Source organism: Balaenoptera physalus (genome assembly GCF_965194825.1).
Source record: "Balaenoptera physalus genome assembly, chromosome: 11".
NCBI classification, from domain to species: domain Eukaryota; kingdom Metazoa; phylum Chordata; class Mammalia; order Artiodactyla; family Balaenopteridae; genus Balaenoptera; species Balaenoptera physalus.
In genome coordinates, this window is record NC_138896.1 from 53,637,009 (window position 1) to 53,663,931 (window position 26,923).

General features: G+C 37.4%; 1 protein-coding gene across 8 annotated transcripts in view; it reads right to left on the reverse strand.

The window, feature by feature from the left end:
* Positions 1–481: 481 nt before the first annotated feature.
* The window catches only part of NEK10 (NIMA related kinase 10), a 332,836-nt gene continuing 306,394 nt past the window's right edge, over positions 482–26,923 (reverse strand). For all 8 annotated transcript variants that reach the window (XM_082415109.1, XM_082415111.1, XM_082415110.1 and 5 more), the window contains 4 exons: positions 23,404–23,512; positions 20,904–20,956; positions 20,767–20,822; positions 482–16,819 (listed from right to left, as the gene is read on the reverse strand). In XM_082415109.1, coding sequence (XP_082271235.1) covers positions 16,771–16,819; positions 20,767–20,822; positions 20,904–20,956; positions 23,404–23,512 — 267 coding nt within the window. In that variant the 3' untranslated portion in view covers positions 482–16,770. The remainder of the gene's footprint in view (positions 16,820–20,766; positions 20,823–20,903; positions 20,957–23,403; positions 23,513–26,923) is intronic.

The following is a 26,923-nucleotide window of genomic DNA, read 5'->3' on the forward strand; positions in this document are numbered from 1 at the left end:
AGGGGGAGAGGACTCAAATCAATAAAATTAGAAATGAAAAAGGAGAAGTTACAACAGACACCGCAGAAATACAAAGCATCCTAAGAGACTACTACAAGCAATTCTATGCCAGTAAAATGGACAACCTGGAAGAAATGGACAAATTCTTACAAAGGTATAACCTTCCAAGACTGAGCCAGGAAGAAACAGAAAATATGAACACACCAATCACAAGTAATGATATTGAAACTGTGATTAAAAATCTTCCAACAAACAAAAGTCCAGGACCAGGCTTCACAGGTGAATTCTATCAAGCATTTAGAGACAAGCTAACACCCATCCTTCTCAAACTCTTCCAAAAAATTGCAGAAGAAGGAACACTCCCAAACTCATTCTATGAGGCCACTATCACCCTGATACCAAAACCAAAGATACTACAAAAAAAGAAAATTACAGACCAATATCACTGATGAATATAGATGCAAAAATCCTCAACAGTATACTAGCAAACAGAATCCAACAACAAATTAAAAGGATCATACACCATGATCAAGTAGGATTGATCCCAGTGATGCAAGGATTCTTCAGTATACGCAAATCAATCAATGTGATAAACCATATTAACAAATTGAAGAAGAAAAACCATATAATCATCTCAATAGATGCAGAAAAAGCTTTTGACAAAATTTGACACCCATTTATGATAAAAAACTCTGCAGAAAGTGGGCATAGAGGGAACCTACCTCAACATAATAAAGGCCATATATGACAAACCCACAGCAAACATCATTCTCAATGGTGAAAAACTGAACGCATTTCCTCTAAGAACAGGAACAAGACAAGGATGTCCACTCTCACCACTATTATTCAACATAGGTTTGGAAGTCCTAGCCACGGCAATCAGAGAAGAAAAAGAAATAAGAGGAATCCAAATTGGAAAAGAAGTAAAACTGTCACTCTTTTCAGATGACATGATACTATACATAGAGAATCCTAAAGATGCCACCAGAAAACTACTCAAGCTAATCAATGAATTTGGTAAAGTTGCAGGATACAAAATTAATGCACAGAAATCTCTTGCATTCCTATACACTAATGGTGAAAAATCTGAAAAAGAAATTAAGGAAACATTCCCATTTACCATTGTAATAAAACAAATAAAATACCCAGGAATAAACCTACCTAGGGAGACATAAGACCTGTATGCAGAAAACTATAAGACACTGATGAAAGAAATTAAAGATGACAACAACAGATGGAGAGATATACCATGTTCTTGGATTGGAAAAATCAATAGTGTGAAAATGAGTATACTACCCAAAGTGATTTACAGATTCAATGCAATCCCTATCAAATTATCAATGGCATTTGTTACGGAACTAGAACAAATCTCTTCAAATTTGTATGGAAGCAGAAAAGACCCCGAATAGCCAAAGCAGTCTTGAGGGAAAAAAATGGAGCTGGAGGAATCAGACTCCCTGACTTCAGACTATACTATAAAGCTACAGTAATCAAGACAATATGGTACTGGCACAAAAACAAAAACATAGATCAATGGAACAGGATAGAAAGCCCAGAGATTAACCCATGAACCTATGGTCAACTAATCTATGACAAAGGAGGCAAGGATATACAATGGAGAAAAGACAGCCTCTTCAATAAGTGGTGCTGGGAAAACTGGACGGCTACATGTAAAAGAAAGAAATTAGAACACTCCCTAACACCATACACAAGAATAAACTCAAAATGGATTAGAGACCTAAATGTAAGACCAGACACTATAAAACTCTTGGAGGAAAACATAGGAGGAACACTCTTTGACATAAATCACAGCAAGATCTTTTTTGATCCACCTCCTAGAGTAATGGAAATAAAAACAAAAATAAACAAATGGAACCTAATGAAACTTCAAAGTTTTTGCACAGCAAAGGAAACCATAAAGAAGACGAAAAGACAGCCCTGAGAATGGGAGAAAATATTTGCAAATGAATCAATGGACAAAGGATTAATCTCCAAAATATATAAACAGCTCATGCAGCTCAATATCAAAACAACAAACAACCCAATCCAAAAATGGGCAGAAGACCTAAATAGACATTTCTCCAAAGAAGACATACAGATGGCCAAGAAGCACATAAAAATCTGCTCAACATCACTAATTATTAGAGAAATGCAAATCAAAACTACAATGAGGTATCACCTCACACCAGTTAGAATGGGCATCATCAGAAAATCTACAAACAACAAATGCTGAAGAAGGTGTGGAGAAAAGGGAACACTCTTGCACTGTTGGTGGGAATGTAAATTGATACAGCCACTATGGAGAACAGTATGGAGGTTCCTTAAAAAACTAAGAATTACCATATGATCCAGCAATCCCACTATTGGGCACATATCCAGAGAAAACCATAATTCAAAAAGACCCATGCACCCCAATGTTCATTGCAGCACTATTTACAATAGTCAGGTCATAGAAGCAAACTAAATGCCCATTGACTGACAAATGGATAAAGAAGATGTGGTACATATATACAATGGAATATTAGCCATAAAAAGGAACGAAATTGAGTCATTTGTTGAGACGTGGATGGATCTAGAGACTGTCATACAGAGTGAAGTAAGTCAGAAAGAGAAAAACAAATATCATATATTAACGCATATATGTGGAACCTAGAAAAATGGTACAGATGAACTGGTTTTCAGGGCAGAAATTGAGACACAGATGTAGAGAACAAACGTATGGACACCAAGCGGGGAAAGCGGTGGGGTGGTGGGGGTAGTGGTGTGCTGAATTGGGCGATTGTGATTGACATGTATACACTGATGTGTATAAAATTAATGACTAATAAGAACCTGCTGTATAAAAAAATAATAACAAACAAACAAACAAAAAAGCTCCCAAGCTTCCCATGATTTCCTTTCTCACTCATATGTCCTCTCATCATAGCAGCCCTGGTCGTAGTCTTAGACCTTGACTAGCCTGAAGGATGATTAGAGTTAAAAGACTGTGTGTCTTTTATATATGTATGGAAGAAATCATAGCATGTGTATATGTGAGAATCTAGAAGAAAAGAAAAAAACTAATGATGGAAAGGAGAGGAAAGACAGTTCCCTGGAGCAGTGTCTCTGACTATGTGGGAAGAAACTCATCTAGTGGACAAGGCAGGGACTGGTTTTAAGACAAGGATGGTTTAACCCTGGGAGTAAGAGCGAAGGTCGTGTGATAGGCACTGAGGCAAGAGTTGGGTAGATATGATAGAGAGAGTAAGTGAAAGTGCTTCCAGTTGCTTGTGCAAGAGTAATCAGAGTCATCAGTAAGAGTGAATATGGAAGAGGAGGTAATGAAAATTCGAAAGAGTGGAAAAAAATGATAGAGTGAAATAAGTAAAATTACTTACAGGAGGTTGTGAGTGTAAAGGGCCTAGAACCATACAGTGGTACTGCTAAGTGGCACCAATTTGAGCTTCATGAGACCAGCTGACAGGATTGTATGTTTTTCTCTGACCAGGTCTAGGGTTATTAGTTGGCAATGTGGTGGGGGTCGGGGTGACAGGTTGATGTAATCATGATAGGGGTTTACCAGGTGATAAAGTTGATCATGAATAAAAGGAAGTAATTTCAATGATGATCCATAGAATCTATGCTGGATAGGAGGGAAAATAAAGCTATGAGCAATGTAAGGGATGGTGAAAATGTGGCAGAATCAATTCACTGTAGGACAAGTGAGGTCAAACAAATGTTGAAAGTGGGGTGTGTTTTATACTATCCCAAAATTCAATGGCTTAAAACAACAATAATTATTCTCACTCTTTTGGCTACAGTTCCACTGGGGATTGACTAATCTAGGCTGGGATTCCCTGGGCCTGCCTCCAAGCTACAAACTGAGATTCGTTTCATGTATCACTCATCCCCCCTTTGAACCAGGAGGGCATGTTTTTTTTTTCATGGAAATGGCAAAAATGCATGATATGCCCCACCACACAAGGACATACCAATAATTGCTGCAACGTGTGCTGTTAATATCTATAGTGCATCACATGATAGAGCTGATATCAGTGAGGTGAGAGAGCCACAGCAAAGGACTCAACCCAGTAATCTATCACATCCCATCAAGTTGGGAGTCTTTGGGAGTTAACACATTGTTTTTGCATACACTTCATTTGCTCTTAGGATGAGTGGGTGTTTTATTTTTAATTTTATTGGGGTATAGTTGATTTACAATGTTGTGTTTGTTTTAGGGGTTACAGCAAAGTGATTCAGTTATACGTATACATATATCCATTCTTTTTCAGATTCTTTTCCATATAGGTTATTACAGAATATTGAGTAGAGTTCCCTGTGCTATACAGTAGGTTCTTGTTGGTTATCTATTTTATATACAGTAAGTCCCCTACATAAGAACGAGTTCTGTTCTCAGAGTGTGTTCACAAGTCCAATTTATTTGTAAGTCCAACAAAGTTAACCTAGGTACCCAACTAACACAACTGGCTATATAGCACTGTACTGTAATAAGTTTATAATACTTTTTACATAAATAATACATAAAAAACAAACACACAAAAGAAGAAAAAATTTAATCTTACAATACAGTACCTTGAGAAGTACAGTAGTACAGTACAACAGCTGGCATACAGGGTCTGGCATCAAGTGAACAGGCAAGAAGAGTTACTGACTGGAGGAGGGAGAGGAGGTGGGAGATGGTAGAGCTGAAGGATCATCAGCAATAGAGATGGAGGGCAAGCTGCAATTTCACTCATGCCTGACGTTGATGGAACGCACGTTTGCATCTTTGAAAGTTCACAGCTTGAAAGTTCGTATGTAGGGGACTTACTGTATAGTAGTGTGCGTATGTTAATCCCCAAATCCTGATTTATCCCTCCCCACTATGCTTCCCGTTTGGTAACCATAAGTTTGTTTTTGAAATCAGTGAGTCTGTTTCTGTTTTGTAAATAAGTTCATTTGTATCATTTTTAAAAATTAGATTCCACATATGAGTGATATCATATGACATTTGTCTTTCTCTGTCTGACTAACTTCACTTAGTAGAATCATCTCTAGGTCGATCCATGTTGCTGCCAATGGCATTATTTCACTCTTCTTTATGGCTAATAGTCCATTGTATATATACACCACTTGTTCTTTATCCATTCCTCTGTTGATGGACATTTATGTTGCATCCATGTCTTGGATATTGTAAACAGTGCTGCAATGAACATTGGTGTGCATGTATATTTTGGAATTATGGTTTTCTCTGGATATATGCCCAGGAGTGGGATTGCTGGATCATATGGTAGTTCTGTCTTTAGTTTTTTAAGGAACCTCCATACTGTTCTCTGTAGTGGCTGTACCAATTTACATTCCCACCAACAGTGTAGGAGGGTCCCCTTTTCTCCACATCCTCTCCAGCATTTATTGTTTGTAGACAATAAATGGTCAGATGATGGCCATTCTGAGCAGTGAGAGGTGATACGTCATTGTAGTTTTGATTTGCATTGTTGCAGACAGCATAAAGCTTGGTGTTCCCTCAATTGACCCATGGAAACGTTAACCAATAGGTAAAGGACTAGGAAGCTTCTGTCCACTTTCACAGAAGAGTGGTGTGTGTGTGTGTGGGGGGGTGCTGTGCTGGGAGGAGGGCAAGTGTAGGGAGTCTACTCCCTACCTCTCCTACTGATTGCTTTAAGAGCATGGCCACAAGTGAGTGATTTTCCTCCTCACATAGGCACCCAGGGAACAAGCAGATTTTGAACAACAAGTATTTCACTACCGCTCCCTGCCTTTCTGCACCATTGACTTTGGAATACACTTTCCAAACTGGAGCACCTGTTGTCAAAACGTTAATGGTGTTACTGATGATTAGGCCCAACCAGGCAGGTGACACAGGAACAAAAGGGAACATGATAATCTCTGAAGGTTGTCATAGAAAATTTTCCAATGTTCTTAATGTGTAACTTACCAGATATGTTGTAACTGAGCAGGACCCTGTGGGGACTTCCTGGGGCAGACTGCTCACCTGTATCCTCTGCTTTAGCTCCTCTCTGAAGTACCTAGACCATAGTATCTGATGCACATTTCCTGAGTTGTCTTACAGATGTGAAAACCCCCACCAAATGGAAAATGTTAATTACTTGATGACCATGAGCACATAGCCCCCAGACCTACTGGAGCCTATGGATTGATAATGTTAACACTTGTGACAATGTTAATGCCCTGTTACCTCACCATCAGCCAATCAGAGAATTGTGCACAAGCTGATCACACACACTATGACCCCTCTCCTTCACCTGGCCTTTAAAAATGCTTTGCTGAAACTCATTGGGGAGTTTGGACTTTTTGAGCACTAGCTACCTGGACTCCTTGCTTGGCACACTGCAATAAATGCTGCACTTTCCCGGTGTCAATAGATTGGTGAGCGGACTTAAGTTTGATTCCATGACAATGCTGGTAAGCATTTTGCCAACTAAAAATTGGCACTTGCCGTCTATGCCATCTACGTCTACAAGGATCAAATAATGAGCTGCTGCAGCTGCTGACCTTCAACACCCCCTGAAAGGAGTTTAGGGTAGAGATCAGGAAGGAGGCACTCTGTGCTCTGGGAAAAACTAGCAGAACAGGTCTTCTGATAGTTAGATAGTTTTAGGAGAAGATTTTATGAGCCTAATTCTTGCATCTTCTCATATCTAGTAAAGCACTAAAATCCTTCCGGTGATGTCTGCTCCTCATGACTAGCAGTGACCTTCATGAGACTAGCAGAAACTTTCTGCATAAATATGTGCTTGATGGCATGTACCCCACCCCTTTCAGCAAAATCACATGTATACTGACCTTCCCCCCTACTGCTTTGGAGCAGTTTCTGAGCGCTATCTGAAATGCTGTCTCCGGACTATAGTCCTCATTTTGCCCCAAGTAAAGGTTAATTCACAACTCTCACATTGTGCTTTTTTTTTTCAGTTGACAATTTGAAGAGATTTAGTAGTCATTTGTTATGTATTTCATGCTAAAAGTTATATATCTGTCATGAGAATTCATTTTTTGGAAAGGCAGAAGATAAGATCATCTAAAAGGTTCACAGTAGGATTAATAAGCATAATTCAAAAGCATTTTAAGAATAAATTAGCAAAGTAATGTTCATTACTTTGGTTGAGGTTGTTTGAAAGAAACAAATACTCTCAAAGGAAAACTAGTGAGGAAGTGGGAGAAAAGCAGCCCATGTCTCTTACAGACCAAATGAGAATCAGCAGACTCTATCTGTTCTAGACAGCAGGGAGGTCTCCCCGAGGTGGAGGTTATTCTGTTTGTGTGGTTAATGAAGGCAGGGGAAGACAATTTCCTCCCTAAGGGTTCTCCCTGCTTGCTGCAACTTCCTCTCCTGTTCTTGGAATTCTGACCTGACTTTATCTAAAGTATAACAATAAATCACAAAGAGAGGCAGCTGGTTACCCAGGGGCAGGAAAGAATGTCTCCAAATTACTTTAGGAGGCTAGGGAGGTGCTGTGGACTGTTAGTTTATCCTTTCCTTTTGCTGCTGATTTCTGTTATCCCACCGACAGCTACAGGAGGCAGGGAGTGTGGTCCCAACCATCAGATCATTATGCCCAGTTTAATTCCTGCTTAATGGGGATGCTGTACCAGGACACCCCACAGTGACATCAATCAATGAATCATTTCCTTGGGCATGTGTACCATTAAGTGATTGTCAATCCACATTCTTTGTCACAAAAAATTTAAGCTAATATTAATTTAGCCTTTTATATTCTGCCAGTGCCTTATGGGGGCTTTCCCAGAAGCGTGTCCTGAGATGTGGGACACATTCATCAGGAGGTGTCACCAGGGAAACTGTGAGAGGAGAGGTGAGACAGGAGCAGGACGGGAGGCAGACACAATGCTGTGGAGGGTGGCTTTGACTCGATGCTGCAGGGAACTGTGAAAGAGTGAAGAGCACCCTCAGAGCTGTCTCAGTCAGAGGTGAGGGTGCTGGAGGATTTGCTTCCCTATACCAGGTGTTACCATTGCCAGCAGGCAAAATGGGTTCCAGCAAGTTCCCTAAGGACAGTTCCTCACACATGCAGGCTGTCAGGAGAGAAAGTGCATCAGGAGGCCACACACACAGAAATAGTCCGAGGGTCCTGGGTCTGTGGGGTCTGGGTGGAGTCTGGCTGATACTGTACTGAGTGGCTTACTCCTATTGTAGTGCTCAGCTCTTGCATCAAGCCTAGATTCTGTAACCTTTTAAAGTGGAATCTACTATTATCTCCATTATACAGATGTGGAAGCTAAACCTTAGAAATGTTAAGTCCTTGGTCTGAGGTCATCCAAGTAGAAAATCATGGAGCTGGCATTCAAACCCAAGTCTATGTGAGCCAAGGGCCCAAATCCTTAATCAACTTTACTTCTTGTTCCATGTGCATATAAATTTAGACTTTAATTTGTTTCTTGATTCTTGAGCAATTCACAATATTTATACCTATATGTTCATTAGGAAAATTGCAACAAATTTTCTGAGTTATATAAACAACATTTTGCACATACCAAAACTGGTTAAAATGTCTGTATGGCTCAAGAGACAAAAACAGTGTATGTACACAATTAATTCATGACATTTAGTCTTTATAGTATGACAGCAAATTAAATTGGTCTTATCAGGGAAGTTTCATATAAAGAGTGAAATGAATATAAAATTATATACACTTACTCTTGAGAAGAGAGGAAGAATCTTTAACTTTGGGAGACAGTTTCCTCTATTCATTGCTTATGAGGTACTTTTTTAAGATTGCAACTTGTAGCTATATAGAGCTATAATCTATAATTCCCTTATTTAATTCCTGTTCTCTGCCATAAAAACATAATTACCGAGAACAATCAATTTGTTCCCACTTGATAAAGGATTAAATCAAGCACACTGCATCAAGGTAGAAGTATGTGGGGGATGTTAACTGTGATGCTACTGAAAGCCCCTCTGGCTTCTGGAAGAAGTAGAATTTCCATTCCTGCTTCTCATGTCAGTGACTGAGGTTGGTTTGTCTATTTTCTGGATTAGATCTGTTTTTCAAATAGCCTGTTGAAGGCATCTAACTGAATCTTGGGACAGGGACTGGAAATGTTCTAGAATTCAGGTCCTGTAGTCTGAGGTCATTTTCATGAGACTACCTCACACAATTCTTCCTTCTCCAGGTATTTTAATATTGTGATGTTTCATATTTCATGACCCCAGTTTTTCAGGTCTACCTGTATCTGTGGCTTTGGTATTTCTCTCTGTGACAGACATCCTAAGGTGACCCCAATCATTCATTCTATTGTATAATCCCCTCCCCTTGTGTGTAGGCTACACCTGTGACTTGCTTATAACAACTAGAATATGGAAAAGGTGATGGACTGTCACTGCCTTGACTTGATTATATTATAAAACTGTCTTAATGAGAGAGAGAGAGTTACAGACAGACAGAGAGAGGGAGACTGACTTTCCTACTGGCCTTGAAGAAGCAAGCTGCCTTGATGTGAACTGTCTTGTCTATAGAAAGGGCCACTAGGCAGAGGACTACAGGCAGCATTCAATTACTGAGACCTTGTCCTACAAATACAAGGAACTCAAGTCTGTCAAAAATCACATGAGCTTGGAAGAGGATCTCAAGGCTCTGATGAGACCCCAGCCCCTGGCCCACACTTTGATTCCAGACTATGAGAGAATTCACTTAAGGTGTGCTCAAATTTCTGACCTCCAGAAATTGTGAGAGAAAAAAGAAAGTGTGTAGTTTCCAACTGATAAGTGTATAGCAATTTGTTATACAGCAATAAAAACCTGATACACCTGCCCACACTAAAGTTGGGTTTGAATGTGTGATCTGATTTAGCCAGTGGAATGGGGAAAACCTGATGTAAGCAGAGGCTTGACAAAGGAGTCTTGCATTTCTACATTCTTTAACTCTTGCTACCAGCACAAATACAATACATCTGCTAGGTTACTGGAGGGATGTGAGGGACACATGGAGGAGAGCTGCCCTGTCCTCTCTGGGTCCATCCTAGACCAGCCAGACCCTGACAACCAGCCAGTTGATCATAGATACATGAGGGAGCCCTGCTCAGATCAGCAGAACATCACCCAGCTGACCCACTGACTAGAGAATAAATTCTTGTCAGTTTAAGTCACTAAGTTTAAGGTGCCTGATTGTAACATTTGTAACAACAGATAATTGCTATGCATTCCATTGCTTCAGGACATATTTGAGCTTGGACACATACGTGATTGCCTGCTTGGAACTTTTTTAAAAAAAATCAAAACACTTAAAAGCATAAAAGCAGAGACTGAGGGAGCTGCTGAGAGAAAAATATGACCACTTGTTATAAACTCTTGACAGAAGAGAAATTCTTTTCCAATAAGGTTGAAAATACATTTTAAATTTTCTTTAGCATTTTACAGAGTTTATTTAAGTGATAGCAAAGATAAAAGCTGCTTGGATCTTTTACATACAGCTTTTACAGAACCATCCCATTTTTCTTCTCTTCCAAGGCCTCCAATCTCACCTTGGAGCCTTGGTGCTCACACAGGAGGACAGAGTCCCCTGCAGAGCAGCCCACTGTCCCTCCATGTCACAGATCTTCATAGAGCCACAAGCATCCTCTGTCCCTGCAGGAAACCTGGTGACAGCCTGTTCCTCTGGCAGGAATGGTGAGAGGGTGTGTGGAGACAGGAGAGAGGTCTGGGGATGGGGCTGGCAAGAAAAAGATGCTCTTTTTGAGGCTCAGAGCAAACTTGAAGTACTCTCCCATTCTGTGGGCACAGGCCTTCGTCTCAGACCCAGAGCTGTCCAGAAACTAGAAGCTCTGTGCAACGTGAGATTAGGGGTTGCACTTCTTTTTGATCCTCACAAACTCACCAATGGGAACAAGAGAATACAGGAAGCATTATAACTCAGTTTTGATCCACTAAATGTCAATAGACAAAATGCACTCAAAAGATTTTTCTTTTAAGTGATTTTCTTGATACTAAATTTTTTAAAAATAATTTTTATCCATTCAAACTTACAACCATTCAAAAGATCTGAAATAGGGGTAAGTCTAACAAAGCATGCATCTTGAAAATACACAAATCTGATGAAAGAAATCAAAGGAAATCTCAATAAACGAAGAGACATACTGAATTCATGAATTAGAAAACTACCTGGTAAAGATGTGAATTCCTAAAAATAGTACAAGGTTACAATTCCTATCAAACTCTCAGCAACAATTTTTGTAGGTAATTTTGTAAGCTTTTAAGTGATTTTTGTTTTCCATTTTAGAAGAGTAAAAAATGGAATCTTTCCACAACCTCTTTATCAACTGGTTTACTTGCAAACAACTGAAGTACCTTGAAGTATTTCTTTTCTAATTTAGCTAAGTATAACCACATGCAAGTCTGCTTGCATTTATCTATTTAAGTTCCATATAGATTTCTTGTAATATTCTTGCACTGTCAGATGAAATGGGCCTGAGACCATGGATGAAAGATGGGGCAGAAAACATGGTCCCCAGGGGAGAACCATGTTCACTTACTGGCAGATAAAGCTGTTTCTTTAGAATGCTTCACAAGGACCCTCTCCTAAGGACAAGTTACTTGGGGCCGTCTGCTACTACTCTGGGTGGTCAACTTACCTGAGACAGTGCTGAGGTAACAGTCCAATGCACACTGGGGAAAGGTGTGATCAGCTGCCTCCAGAAGACCCTGCAGCAGGAATCATTCAAGTCCTGGAGCTCCCTGGCCCCTTGCCACCTGCTCACCACCTGGTGACCAGCCTGCTGGGTGATGCCAGGCACTGGGGAACCACTGGCCTTCTACCTGCCCTCTGACTTCTCAAAGCAGTTTTTATCTGGGGATCATCTCACCTTCTTGAAAGGTTCACCTTTCCTCTTTGGCAAGTTGGGATTTCACTTCTGAGTACTTGCATTTATTCACTTCTCTCAGTGTTAATGTTGGGCTCATCCAAATAGTTCATCTATTCCTTCTGGACAGGAGGTATCCCTGAACCCGCTGCATTTCTTTCAAAATTCGTGAGGTAAACACAGAGGACATGGAGGGCAAGGAAAGCTAAAATGTAATGCCATTTATAAGACTTGTAATTCTTTTTCAGAACCCTGACTCAACTGGTGCTTGAAATGTAGAACTAAATCATGGGTTAAGAATATTTTATGAGATCCTTTCAGTCTGGCTTAAAGGTGCTAAGGCCTTAAAACATTTGTTCCTCTTGGTTTGTTATTTCTATTCCAAACCTCTTTCTACTTGTTTTTTTGGAAACAGTTCATCACATTTGCAAAAACTTCAGCTAATTTTTCATTTGTGAGTTCCCCAGGTCAATTCCAAGCACCTATTCAGACTTGTTGATTACTTATCAAAATGACAGTAACTTTCTATAAAGACAAAACTTCCATCCTTGTTTAGGAGAAACAAGATAGGCTACTTCGACATGTTAATATTTAAAGAATCACATATTTGCTGTAATACAATTTTGCTACCCCTAAGTGCAGTTCCTGGGTACAGTGCAAAGTTTCATACTACAGAATGATAAAAAGGAAGCTTGTCACATTTAGAGGAATAATGTTCAGTTTTCAATTGAGAATAGAGTTCATTTACTTTTAACATAAAGCAATAAACTGTATTTAAAAACTTTTATATTACTAGTTAATTGCTATATATGTGTAGTAAAAGAAATCTAGCATACCTCACATACCATGAATGCTGCTATGATTTTAGGACATGTGATCTTCATTTTTAAAAACAACTATCACCCATAGTCCCAGAGAGCATGAAAATTTGCAATATCCATCAGTCACCCTGTCAAAGTCATAAAATCTTTCCTGTCCCTTTTTCAAATTTCAAAACATCACAGCAGGATTGTAATCAACCATAACAGTAATATTTATAATATACAATTTAACTGTAATGACACACATAATAATTTCTTTATCACAAAGTTGTTTCCCTGAGACCTTTGTGTCTTCCTATCAGTATGGAAAACAGCATTCAAGGGTTGAGCACACTGATAACAGCACATTTCAATTGGAAAAATAACCTATCCAAAACTATGTAAATTTCCATCAAAGGATACAATCTGAAAGATACCATAAAGGTATATGTAAAATAACTTCTTATCCCATTTAGTTGTCAAACATGAAGAATTTCATGTTTGGATGGAATTTCATCCAAAGAGTCCAGGTTGACACACAAAAGCGTTGAGGTTCCCTTGCTTAGGAGTCTTTCATAGTTGTATCTCTAACGTGCTGAGAAGCTGTGTCAATTCTGATGCCCGTGCATTGTCTCTCCAGTTGATTTATGTACTTGTGAATATACACCATAAACAAAGTAAAGGGAAAAACAATAAAAGTAGTTTTAAAAAGTTTTTCCTGCCTTCAGACAGAAGCTGAAGCCATTTCTAAAGGAATCCAGCATATTTGATGTACATGGCTCCTCACCATTCCCAACAAAAGAGAGAAGTAGCAATAAATATATTTTTCAATTCAGCATATCAAAAAGAAGGATGTGGATTCTATACATATTAATACTGATGGAATTCACTAAGCAATATTGTCACCTTCACACATCTTAAATACAAATGCTGATTAATTGATGATATTGCTGGGATTGCACATAATCAACAAGTCCTATGTTAGTTTTTGAACATCAAAATTCATAGTATTTAATAAGTCATAGATGGTATCACTAGGAAGACCTTAACTCCAATTCAGTTCCATCATTTGGGTAAATTTCATAACAATGTCTCTTAATTAAGTTCTGCTTTAGAATGCCGAAATAGACGTACACATACCACCCAGAACCACATAGATGTCCATACAAAACTCAGTAGTGTTTGTTTTCCCAGAAAGTTTCTGAAATGCAACTATGAGCTCAGGGTCTAGTGTACATGTCACTATTCTCTGAAGATCTCTAATTAAATATCACACGTCTGGAAGAAGACAAAGTTAACAAACAGTAAGCACATGTGCCTGCTGCAGTCACTTCCCTGAGAATGAAATATTCTGCTTTTAAAAAGGAAATGACAATTTCAAGTACACATATTCAGATAAAGCTTTTTTTAAAACAATATTTTTTTAATTTAATTTTTAATTTTTTAAATTTATTTTTTAAAATTTTGGCTGCATTGGGTCTTCATTGCTGCACGTGGGCTTTCTCTAGTTGTGGTGAGCAGAGGCTACTCTTCATTGTGATGCGCGGGCATCTCATTGCAGTGGCTTCTCTTGTTGCGGAGCACGGGCTTTAGGAGCGCAGGCTCAGTATTTGTGGCACATGGGCTTAGTTGCTCTGAGGCATGTGGGATCTTCCTGGACCAGGGATCGAACCTGTGCCCCTGCATTGGCAGGAGGATTCTTAACCACTGCACCACCAGGGAAGTGAAAACAAAATCAACAAGTATTTTGTGTATCAAAAATGATCTGAGAAGGCTGATCCATATTCTGTCCCATACAAATATTCAGCGACTTAGAATTAGATGAACTCACAGGGATTTCATTGCACAACAAAGAATTTAAAAATTATACAAAAGAAAGAGAAAAAATTGAAATGCAATCAGGAAAAGATTGAGGCCTATTAAGTTCAAGTAACAACTTCTTTGCACTAGAAGACACTTTAGATAGTCAAAACAAAATGATCATTGTTTTACTGTGAGGGTAAGGGGTTCCTTGTTAACCTCCTTGCTGGGATGTGACCCCCTGCACAAAATGCTTCCCTTACCAGTGCCTAACCTTCCCTTAAAGTCTTGGTCTTGCACTGGGAGAATGCTGATTCAGTGACTGTGGTAGTTTAAGAATATATCATTTTGGCAAAAGAATGCATCTATCAGCTTAGAGTTGATGGGCCTAAAGCTGCTGTTGAAAAAGACATTCGTTTGCTTATTTTTGTTAATTCTTACTAACTTCTAGCATAATATATGCCATTTGTATGGTCTAGAAGAGTTAATTGGAAACATTTTGCTCCCTTTCTGGTCAATAAGGTATGCATTTAAAATTTTATGCATTTAAAAACACCTTCAAATAAGCAATTTCTCTTTTCTTACCAAGGTGTGACCTCTGAATACTATGCTTTTCTACACCATTTGAGAAGAACTTTATGGTTCAAACTTTCACCCTATAGCTTGGTTTGTTTCTAAGTACTGGCTTCTATCACAATGAAAATTTGTGCCCCTCTAGGCCTGTGCCTCCTGTACAATAAAGACATATGCCCATTCCATACATGAAAAGAGATAAAATATAATCGTGCATGTTCAAGTTAAGCTGGAATAGAAATAGAATTTTTCGTGGTTTAAATCAACAATATCATAGCCTTTTGACTTCACGTGTAAATTTCACATGTGGATGAATTTGGTTGAAAGCTAAAATTGAAAAATTTCATTGCTGTATTCTCATCTATTACTTTAAATTACAGTGTGTTTGTAATTATTAATTTGGCTTAAAGACAAGGATTCACTGGTAATTTTCAAAGGCATGGGTTAAAGAGAATAGGATATAACTTAAGTACTAAACATACTAATTGTAAAAATAGTATGGATTCACATTAAGAGATTTTTCCATACTATAGAAAAGATTATTGTGTTTCAACCACTGTACTAAATTTTATTTGATCATACTAAAAATATATCAATGTAAATAAGATAGAACTTAGTGAGAAGTAAATAAAAAGCATAATTTCAGCTTTCAGATTACTAATTATATAGATTTAAAATCTTCTTTAAGTAGTTAGAAGTGCAGTCTGATTTGGCAATAATTTCTTGACATTATTCCAGTTATAAGAAGCCAGTTGAAGAGATTTTAGCCCAATAAGAATCTAGAGAATTTTCACCATAAATTATCCCCACACAGGAATGGGACACTGTTTTGGTGTTCTGAGTTCTCTTTTCTAGAGACGTTTCAATGAATAAAGAAGACATTTATATTTTATTATATAACTTATTTTCATTTCAAATTCTCAAATAATAAAAATTTAAAAGCAATGTTGGTAATTTCAGTTAGGAGGGACTTAGAATATGGACTATTGCATCTCTTTCATAGACTCTATGACTCTTCAAAGTGCCCTAAAAACACTATGAGTTTGATTAGCAGCAAAGCATTAGCCTAATCAAAACCTCCCTCCTCCCCCTATGCATATATACATATACACAAACTATACATCAATACATTCTTAGCTTAAATCTGACAATTTGACAGTTATTCCCAGAGGCTGTGCAAGGTTACAAATACTGTTCAAGACCACTAGTACCCAACTGGTTAAGAGAAAACCAATTCTTTCATTAAAACAAACAAATAAAACTACAAAATAATTCAATCACATATTCTGAATTTCTTTTAAGATTAAAAAAATTGAGGGATACAGTGAATCACCCAATATATTACTGTTCTGAGTTCTATAATTTTCTTTATCTAAAACTATCTTTTATACATAGAAGGCTAGATGCCTTTAAACATAGTTTCACAATTCTAAGTAGATTCCTTTGAAAAATATGACAAGTTTTTTTTTTTAACTTGGAGGAAAGTTCTGCAAGGAGTGGGTTTTCTTCTCACAGATGAATTTTGCAGCATTTTCTCCCAGGAGCACACTGGGAGCCCTGTCATCCTGTATACATGTGTCCCAAGGATGAAGCCTCTTAGCACCGGACCTCCAGAAAGAGGTCCTGCAGGCATCATGGCATGTTGGTCTTTTCTCTTCCACACTCTTTTAGCAGCACCCAATCTTTGGGCATCTTGCCAGTAGTGGTTGAAGTCCAGAACTTGATCTTCACTGGGAAAACCAAGTCCATTCAAAATGCAGCACTTTCATCTTTTGGTTGGGTGATTCTTGGTCCCCCATGGATAGGAGTGATACCTAGAAGATTCAGAAGTGGAAGGAGTTGTCTACAGTCTCAAATATTTTACTTCACATATTCAATTTCAAAAGCAGTAGCTCAGGTATATAAATAAATAAATCACAATGAATAAAAAGGTGATTCTAAACATAATGGAATGGGGAGATTTTTAGAAAGTTGTCTTTTGCTGAAGTTCAGTGTTAACATTTTCTTTCTCAAATTATAAACTTAATAGGAACTAATAACCCTACAGTGGAAAAATTAATACCCATCCAAAGTAACCTGTACATTAAATGCCTATTTTAAAGCAATGCAAGTTGATTCAATGTAGATTTCTTTTTCTCTCAACACATATTTCATTGTTACAAAGTAAAATATTAATATGTGTCCCTAAGTATATAAGAATGGTATGCTGGTCATCTATTCACTCACAAAACTCAACAGTTTTACTCTCATTACAACAATGATAAAATGAAGACACCCCAGGCTGTATCCTTCTGGTAAGGAAGTGAAATATTAATGTGTGCAAAATAGAGGTAATCATACATCCCTGCAAATGACCACAAATAGAGCCCACCTGGGGCTGGCCCAGTTTGTTTTGACCTTGTTTCATTTTCCTTGCATTCTCAACTCAGTCCTACTTCCCCTTCCCAAATCCCTCATTTGGGTTAGGGCTCCTTGCTGCTGTTTCTATTTCTGTTACCACTTTCTTTAACTAATGTAGCATGTTGTGCCTGAGACATTCTTCCTACCAACTGCCCAAGCAGTCTCACCATTACTTAAACAGTTCTAGGTATCTTCCCCAAAGAGAGCTAATAGCTAGATAATGGCCTTATCCTGAGACTTTCCATTTGAGAATGGCACCTCTCTATCCCTAACTAAACATAAACCCTATGATCTAAGCTGAAATGTGCCATATCTTGGCTTAATGCTTTAGGTCCTGTCTGGATGCATTGTAGATGTGTGTATAGGTTTGAACTGACAGTCTTAATTTGTAAGCTTGAGTAATACAGGACTTATGTATGTAATTCCTTTTGCATGGTTATTAATCAAGATCATTTAATAATATTTTGCAATGATGGCTATGATGACAATTAAAATGATGATGATGATTATGAGAACAATAGCAGATCTGACTAGATACTGGTGGAGGAGTTAAAACAATGTTTCTTATTTCAAACCACATTGCTTAGGGAAGGTTTTCTCAATTTGTGTTCCAAGTAAAAGATGAAAAATCACTGGGTAAACAAGGTCAACAGACTTCTTTCCTAAAGTATATCTCAAAGTTTTCAATATAGTCATGTCTGTCAACATGCTTCAAAAATGGAAAAATGTACATTCAGGGTTTTCCAAATATATTTGGTCATGGAATTTTATTTTTCATATAACATCTATTATCATCTTTGATAATATTGGCTATTTACAAAACCTATTTGGGAAAATACACTCTACTGATTCTAAGTACTGATTCTAATTACCTCTACACATCCTGTGACATCTAGCATCCTCTATCCTTTGAGTATGGAAAAATCATGACTGTCACAGCTGATCTGATTCATATTTGGAATTATGTGCACTTTCAGTTTGTGAAGTATTAGGTGCTTCTATGTGGAGCCTGACTTACTTCTTGGAAACTAATTGGGAACATCGGTAAACAAGTAATGGTTTTAAGCACAACCAAGGGTTATTTCTACTGGTAAACCGTGAAAACTATCTCCCCCAGTTATATATTCTATCACTGCTATTAGGAACTGAAAAGGGAGTATCATGGTTATATGGATTTTTAAATGGATGATTCATTTTAATTTGGAACATTTTAAGAAAATTTGATGTCATTTCCATCATATATTACTTTAACTTGATCGTTTAAATCATATCTTCATATTATATTCACAATTCTAAATATAACTGTAAATAATTTTTCACCTTTGTCATTAGGCATCTTATTGTCTATTTACCATAAGAAGAAAACCTGCAATTTACTTTAATACAGGAATATGTCTTTGAAAGTAGAAGTAATGTTTGATTTTTTAAAAACTTAATAATTGGAGAATTGAAAAGGATAACCATAAATTTCAAAATAAGACTGGAATTACTATTTCTAAAAAAGGAAAAATAAGAGCTCTTATAAGATTTTCCCTAAGTTCCTTACACCCCTGGTTTTTCATTATATTTAGCTGATTTTCTGCAAAAATTTGAAGATATCCATTGCCCATGATCCTGAGTCTCTGAGAAAATGTGATTAAAAAAATGATAAGCATGACTTTTGCCCCACTACAAGCCAACGGCACTTGAAATAATAAGTTGCCAAGAGTCAAGAACAGAGACATTCATACTATCCATGGAAGGCTGGATGTACTCAGATCAGGAGGAAAAATGAAAATTCAAAATCCCTCCAGGGATGGGGGGAGAAGAGTGATTATGGAGATCGTGATTTCTATTAACAATATACCTTTGGAAAGTGAGAATTACTCATCATTTCTCTGCAGTTACAAATCACAACAGGACTAAATGTACAAAGGTAGTATTTTGGAAATATATTGTCAAGCCAAAAGAGCAAGCAGCTGCCTAGTCTTATCTGTGATTCATAAGAACAACTAATTGAAACAGGGGGAAAAAAGGCTGGAGACTGAACTAACCTCAAAAAAGATTCTAATTTCCATATAATGACCTTAATAGAATGTTCTTGAGACCTCTTTCTCTTTCCATGGCTAACAGTCATCTTTGGGGAAGACTTCTAGAATAATTTAAATAGTGGTCAACAGATAGCTTCATTAGCTAGACAGGAAGGCTATTCCTCCAGGTAGAAAAGGCCACTTAGGGAAAATGAACTCCACAGGACTATGCCTCCTAAAGCAACTTTGGCCATATAGGATGTGTAAGTGGTTACTCATGGTCAATTTGATGCTTCTGTTATGAGTCGGCTCCTTGGAAAAGTCAAGAGACAGCTCATGTATAGCAGACACCGTCAGCGCCCATATCCCCTCATTCAAAGCACTTCAAAGCATGCTGGCCTGATTCCCTACGGCCAGCACCTGCGTTTCTTTTCCTGAGGATATCTCTGGCCTCTAGAATCTGCTTTGTCCACCCTTACAGAAGGCCAGAAACGCCAGGGAACTAACATCCTCTGGGAAAAAAGGTCTCAAACGATGACTAATGGAAATTAGAGATAAATACCATCCCAGCTCCCTCAGTCCATAAGTGGGAGAATTGTTCTCCACTGGCTCTCAGATTTCCATAATGGGATCAAGCTCCAACCACCACAATGGTAACTTACTTGAAAAGGAAACTTTTATTGAGTTATTTCTTCAATCCCTTACCAGACTTTCTTGGGATTGCCTCTCAAACTAATTGTACTCAAATCTTTGTGCCCTAAACGGTGCCCAACAGTAAAACTGCAGGAATCCATAACTGAATGAAATTGATAAAATAGAGTATATTTTTAGACCACCAATAATGATTATTTTAGAAGATAACACACAGCCCCAGTAAACTGCAGTTTCTTATTTAGGGTAAGCAAATGGGAACACATAACAACAAATCCCTTTCCCACAAACATATCTTAAATTCACCAGAAGTGATTCTTTGTTTAGTTGCATTTTCTCCCTTGCATTCTATACAAATAATGGTTATATTTTAGTCATGGACATTTGAGTTTACGGCTCTTCCAATATAGGACAAACATGCTTAATTAAAAAAACTGTAGAAATAATTTTCCATTTCATTATGTAGGAGTAAATTACTACTAAGTGATCACCCTTTCTTTTTCAACCAAGAATACAGCAGCTGCATCCATATAAAAGATGGTCAACATACATTCTACTTACAGTTGTATCAAGTCTAAGCCAAGATATTTTACAAAAGTGTTTAAAATAGAAGGTCGGGGAAAACCTCTGGAATCAAGGATAGAGAAATTAGATCTAATATCCAATGGTCTAAAATGAATTTTCACATTTCTAGATCTCACCTGTTAGAAGTAAAATTGTAATAACCACTTTCCTCTAGGACTTCTTCAATCACAATCTAAAGTTAAAAAAAAATCAGGTTAGTATTGAATTAAAAGCAACAAAATAAAATCATTCAGAGGCACTGCAAAAACCTCACCTGCATCTGTTCATATGTTATCCCCTGCTCCAAATCAAAGCTGGAGGGTAGACCTGAAATAGATAAATTATGAAAAGGCTGACATTTGGTTCATGTTTTCTTAGATTTTATTGGCAATTATGACTCACATGCAGTGAAAAGAGGTCAGTTTCTTAGTGATGAAGATGAGTACTTACAAACACATTCCAAATTATCTTGGCTTTTGGGGTGGCCATCACAAAATAATACACAAGATTTATGGGCATTGCTCATGGTATAAATTGGCCAATTAAATTAGGGGTGTGTGTGTGTGTAAGGATAGGTGAGGAGTGGTCCTAAACACAAACTTCCTGATAGGCAAAGAAAAGATTAAGAAGCTATCCCTAATCCACAAGGCAAAAAGAATAGATATGTGCTAGAAAAAAAACAAATTCTTAGAGGAAGGCAGAAATAGCCAGAGGAGGACAACAAAGGTTTGACCCTGGCTATGGCTGCCAGGAGGGAATAAAATACATTTAAAATCAGAAGACAGTAATTCTTTTGAGGTTTGGTCTGAGTATGATATACCAGCACATTAACCAACCCCAGCACCACCCAAAGCAATGTTGACCAGTTTCCACTCAGGTCAATCAACACTTATCACATGGAGGCCCAGGAGCTCCCCTGCCACTTACTTAGGAGAGAGAAAGGAGAATGGGTTGAAGGTTAAGAGGACGCAAGAGGATGTGAGTCTTGGCAGCTGGTTTTTCAAGTCCAGCTTAAAGGTGTTGCCCAAAGTGCTCCCTGGTTCTGCTGTCTTTGCTTTTGTCCAGCCTGCCATGACTAGGGACACACCTGGTCTGCTCTGAGGAGGGGCAGCCAGCTTCTGGAAGAGCCTGTCAACTCCTTCTCAGGCCGCTGAGAGACTTCCACCAGAGCTCGTCACTCAGCAGGGCTGTTGTGGTAAGAAGTCTGGCCTGTGACTGACCTACCTGCCCAGGGGGATGCAAATGACTTTACTTCACTTAGTATGATAATCTCTAGATCCATCTATGTTGCTGCAAATGGCAAGATTTTATTCTTTTTTATGGCTAATATTCCTTGGTATATATATATATACCACATCATACTAAGTGAAGTAAGTCAGAAAGACAAATATTGTATGATATCACTTATCTGTGGAATCTAAAAAATAATACAAATGAACTTATTTACAAAACAGAAACAGACTCACAGACATAGAAAACAAACCTATGGTTACCAAAGGGGAAAGGGGTGGGGGAGGGATAAATTAGGCATACGGGATTAACAGATGCACACTACTATATATAAAATATATAAACAATAATGATTTACTGTATAGCACTGGGAACTATATTCAATACTTTTAATAACCTATAATGGAAAAGGAAAAGAATCTGAAAAAGAATATATATATATATATCTGGATCACTTTGCTGTACACCTGAAACTAACACAATATTATAAATCAACTATAGTTCAATTAAAAATAAATAAAAGCAAATGACTTTAGATAACAGTTTATCTCGATCTTACAGATTTCTCAGGGACGATTTTAAATGAAGTTCTGCCTACCCAGTTTAGCTGTATCCTAGGAGTCCAAGACTTAGGGAAAGTTTGATAATTAGTACACGAAGTGATTTGCCTAAATTAGTCAACTTCAAAAGCACAACAGAATTAAGCTTTTTTTTTTTTTGTCTGAGTAGATGGCAAGTCTTCATTTAACAGTAAAAACTTCACATCTGTCTGCCCCACTGTGAGATATAACTATAGTTTACAGGGATTCAAAAATTATTTAGGAATTCTGTAACCTCAGACTAGCTTGAAGATCTCTTCTGAGAGTCAAATATCACAAGAAAAATTACATTATGCTGAGTCCCTACTACTGGCTAAGTACTTTTTATATATTTACACTGATCATTGCTATAATCCTAAGATGGTTACCATTTTTGTTCCCATTTTACAGGCAAGAAAACTGGGGTTCAGTGAGGTCAAATAATTTTCTCAAGGTCAGCTACTAAGTGGTTGAGCTGAGATTTGAATCTAGGCATCCTGGTTTACAGAATACGTACCTTTAATCCCTATGTTATATTGCCTCCCTATGAGAAATTTTTTCAAAAAAGAAAAAAAATTAAATATGTCTGATGTGGATTCTTCAGGTAAGTTTCAAATTTTCTGTTTTATTCAAGCTCTTCATTTCTGCTTTTTATCTCCCTGGATGTTTTTGGGCATTTGATTTCCCATCATCAGATAAGAAGAAGTAAAAGGAAATACAATTTACGCACACAGATTCTGTTTGCTTACGGTATTAATAAATGATCAAGGAAGGTGTCACAAGTGTGTAAAATAAATCTCAGGGAATTTCTAAATTCCTACTGTATGTCCTTCCAACTATCACCATAGATAATCAAAATAAGCTCTATTTTCATTTTAAATTGAAGATAATCTTTTAAGGATAGCTGTTGATCCAAACAATCTATTTCTTTGTGAAAGCCAGATTTCCTGTGTTGAAGACCATTACCTGTTGGGTTATTTGGGGACAGGCTGTTTCGACCTGATGAATGATGCAATAAATGGTAATCTGCTGTGAAAAAGTTGGGCTCAATTGGTTCTGGAGATCCCTGAGATAACTGAAACAGAAAAAGCAAAACTGCATCTTATTTTGCATTCAGAATCAAATGACATGAGACCTCTGTGTGCGTCTCTGCCCAGAAAAATTAGTGCTCTTCAGTTGTCAATCCCTTGTATACAGATAAAGACCAATCTTCTTCCTTTCAAAAGAAATGATAAATTAGATGCAGGCAAATTACAGTGAAAGCAAGTAGATAATTCCTGGTCACATGAAAATAAAAAATGTTATACTTTATAGATTTATGAGAACAAAATAAAAATAGATAGAAAAATAATGGCATGGGCCTGGTATATCAAAATGTTATTTTTGTCAGGTGTAGGAGGAATAAACTCCAATCATTCAACAAAACATCATTTTTAGCCCAAATCATTCTTGTTTGACCAAGGCAAACATATTTCTTAATACGTTTTTCTAAATTACTATTAATTAATTTTAATCCCCAAACATTAATTCCCAACACTGTAAAGGAAAGAGTAATTCACTAAATGCCAGAACTTATTAAAGTTCCAATTGTTTAATGCCGTTCTATAAGGATGAAGTTTTTAAATGAAACTTTCAAAATCCTTTCACCTTTAATTCCAACTAACACTTGAGCTGGCCAAGTTTTTATGCCTGTGTAAAACAATATACTTTTTAAATGTTGATACATATTAATAAACCAGAAACAAAAGGCACAATTTAGATTATTCAACAGTAGTTACCTTGGATTCACAAACTCTATTCATGAATTAAAATATATCACGGTTCAATCATTTGAGCAAATTGTTTGGCAGTTCACAAATATGCCCACCCTTTGAGCCAACAATCCCACTCTTGGATATACACACACAAGAGAAATGAGTACTTCTGTTCATCAAAAGACATGTACAAGACTGTTTGTAGCACATTTATTCATAATAATCAAAAACTGGAAAACCCCCATATGTCCACAGGATAGACAAATATATTGTGGTGTGCTTATCCAATGGAATTTTGCCAAACATGAAAAAGAACACACTATGGATATACACAGCAAGATGGATGAGTGTTGAGCAAAAGAAGCCAGACACAAAAGGATACACAATGTATAACTTCATTTACACATATTTTCACAACTGAGAAAAGCTAACCAATGGTGACAAAGATCAGGACAATGATTACAGTGTAGCAGGTAGTAGAGTTTGACCAGGAAAAGGCAGGCAGGAGCCTTCTTCTGGGCTGGAATTGTTCTATATATCGATGTGGGTGGTGGTCACATGGGTGAATATATATGTAAAAGTTCATGGAGCTGTATATGTACTTCACTGTATACATTATGCATTTTATACCTTAATATAAACATTTTATATTAGCAATTGATAATTATTCCATCAATATGCTTTGGATACTATAAATAAAAATCATTTTTGAGTTTTCCAGTCTCCATATTGCCAACGAATGCTACACATTAGAAAAAAATATGAATCATCCTTTTATATTCTTGAAAATTTATTTTCCTTACTTTAGTGACAACTGATAAAATTAATAACCCATCTGTAAAATGACAAGATGGTAAGACCGTAATAGTGTAATGCAGGAAGATTTTATTTGCTTAATAACTTTCTCATCAGTGCTATTAGGAGGCAATGCAGACAGCCTTAAGCATTCCGTAGTTCTATTATCTAAGGTAGCAGATTATTCCAACTGAACTTCTTAATATGTCTTGTAATGTTGAAAATGATTTCCTGGTATTACCTTCCAAGTGACTTCAGATAGATTTTTTTTCATATGGTTGAGCATAGGAGTAATTTGGCTGCCTGAAATATTCATCCCAATTATTTCTTAGAAAGCTTATTTAAGTCAACTTAATTATTAAGTGAACACCTTGGAATCCTAAAGATTTCACAGACAGGAAGATGCACAGTAACATATGTGAATTGTGACATGGAGAGGTCAAGAGAGTCATTTTAAGATGACAGGACAAGTTCTTTTCATTGATTCAAACCTTGAAGAGAGGAGTGCTTGATATTTCCAGAGCCTGTGTCACACTAGCAGTCTTCGAGCCTAAGAACTGTGAATTCTCAGAGGGATGGGCCCATGGAAGAAGCCAAGGACTAAAATCTTTAGTCTTGTGTTTGAGACCCAGATACATTTATTTTTACTCTAGGAAATTTCCGGCACTTCTTTTTGCAGTTCAGTTTTTTGACATATACTATATTCTTTCAGCAAATCTTTTTTGCCCCTTACTATGTGACCTGAGCAGGTTTTGTAAATCAGAAATGTAAACCTTTCAATCCACATACACTGATGATCTGCCCAGCTTATTAGCACCATGCTGGGCACCACGGAGGACACAGAAATGATCTGGCCTCCATGAGACTTGCAACTTGACTGGAAAAATAGGCTAATGTACATAAAACAAGAGGGCAATGCATTAAATAATGAAGTGTGAAATGAGGTGGTGAGATCTAAGCTTACACAAAGAAGGATGCTTCATGAAGACCAGCATCGTTTTCAGAAACTCTGTAGAAGAAACACTAGAGCTGAAACTCAAAGGCTGGATTTGGGTGGGATGCAAGGAAGTCAAGTGGACATTCCAGGGGAGAGGAACTTGAGGGCAAAGGCTGGGTATTGAATATTAATGGCAAAGTGATAAAGGGCTATGACATTAGTCCATGTTATAGAGGCATGGGGATTTAGGTTGAAGAGAGGAAGACAAGTGTTATTCATTAATTCAGGGAGTATTTTTTATTCAAAAACATTTTTTAATTTAAATTTTTAAAATTTTAAAATATTTTTTGGCCATGCCACACAGCATGTGGGATCTTAGCTCCTTGACCAGCGATCAAACCCATGGCACCTGCATTGGAAGCACAGAGTCTTAGCCACTGGACCGCCAGGGAAGTCCCCAGGGAGTATATATTTTTTTAAACAGCAGGTTCTTATTAGTTATCCATTTTATACATATTAGTGTATATATGTCAATCCCAATGTCCCAATTCATCACACAACCACGCCCCCGCCACGTTCCCCCCTTGGTGCCCATACTTTTCTTCTTTACATCTGTGTCTCAATTTCTGCCCTGTAAACCAGTTCATCTGTACCATTTTTCTAGGTTCCACATATATGCATTAATATATGATATTTGTTTTTCTCTTTCTGACTTACTTCACTCTTTATGACAGTCTCCAGATCCATCCACGTCTCTACAAATGACTCAGTTTTGTTCCTTTTAATGGCTGAATAATATTCCATTATATATATGTACCACTTCTTCTTTATCCATTCATCTGTCGATGGGAATTTAGGTTGCTTCCATGTCCTGGCTATTGTAAATAGTGCTGCAATGAACACTGGGGTGCATGTGTCTTTGAATTATGGTTTTCTCTTGGTATATGCCCAGTAGTGGGATTGCTGGGTCATATGGTAGTTCTATTTTTAGTTTCTTAAG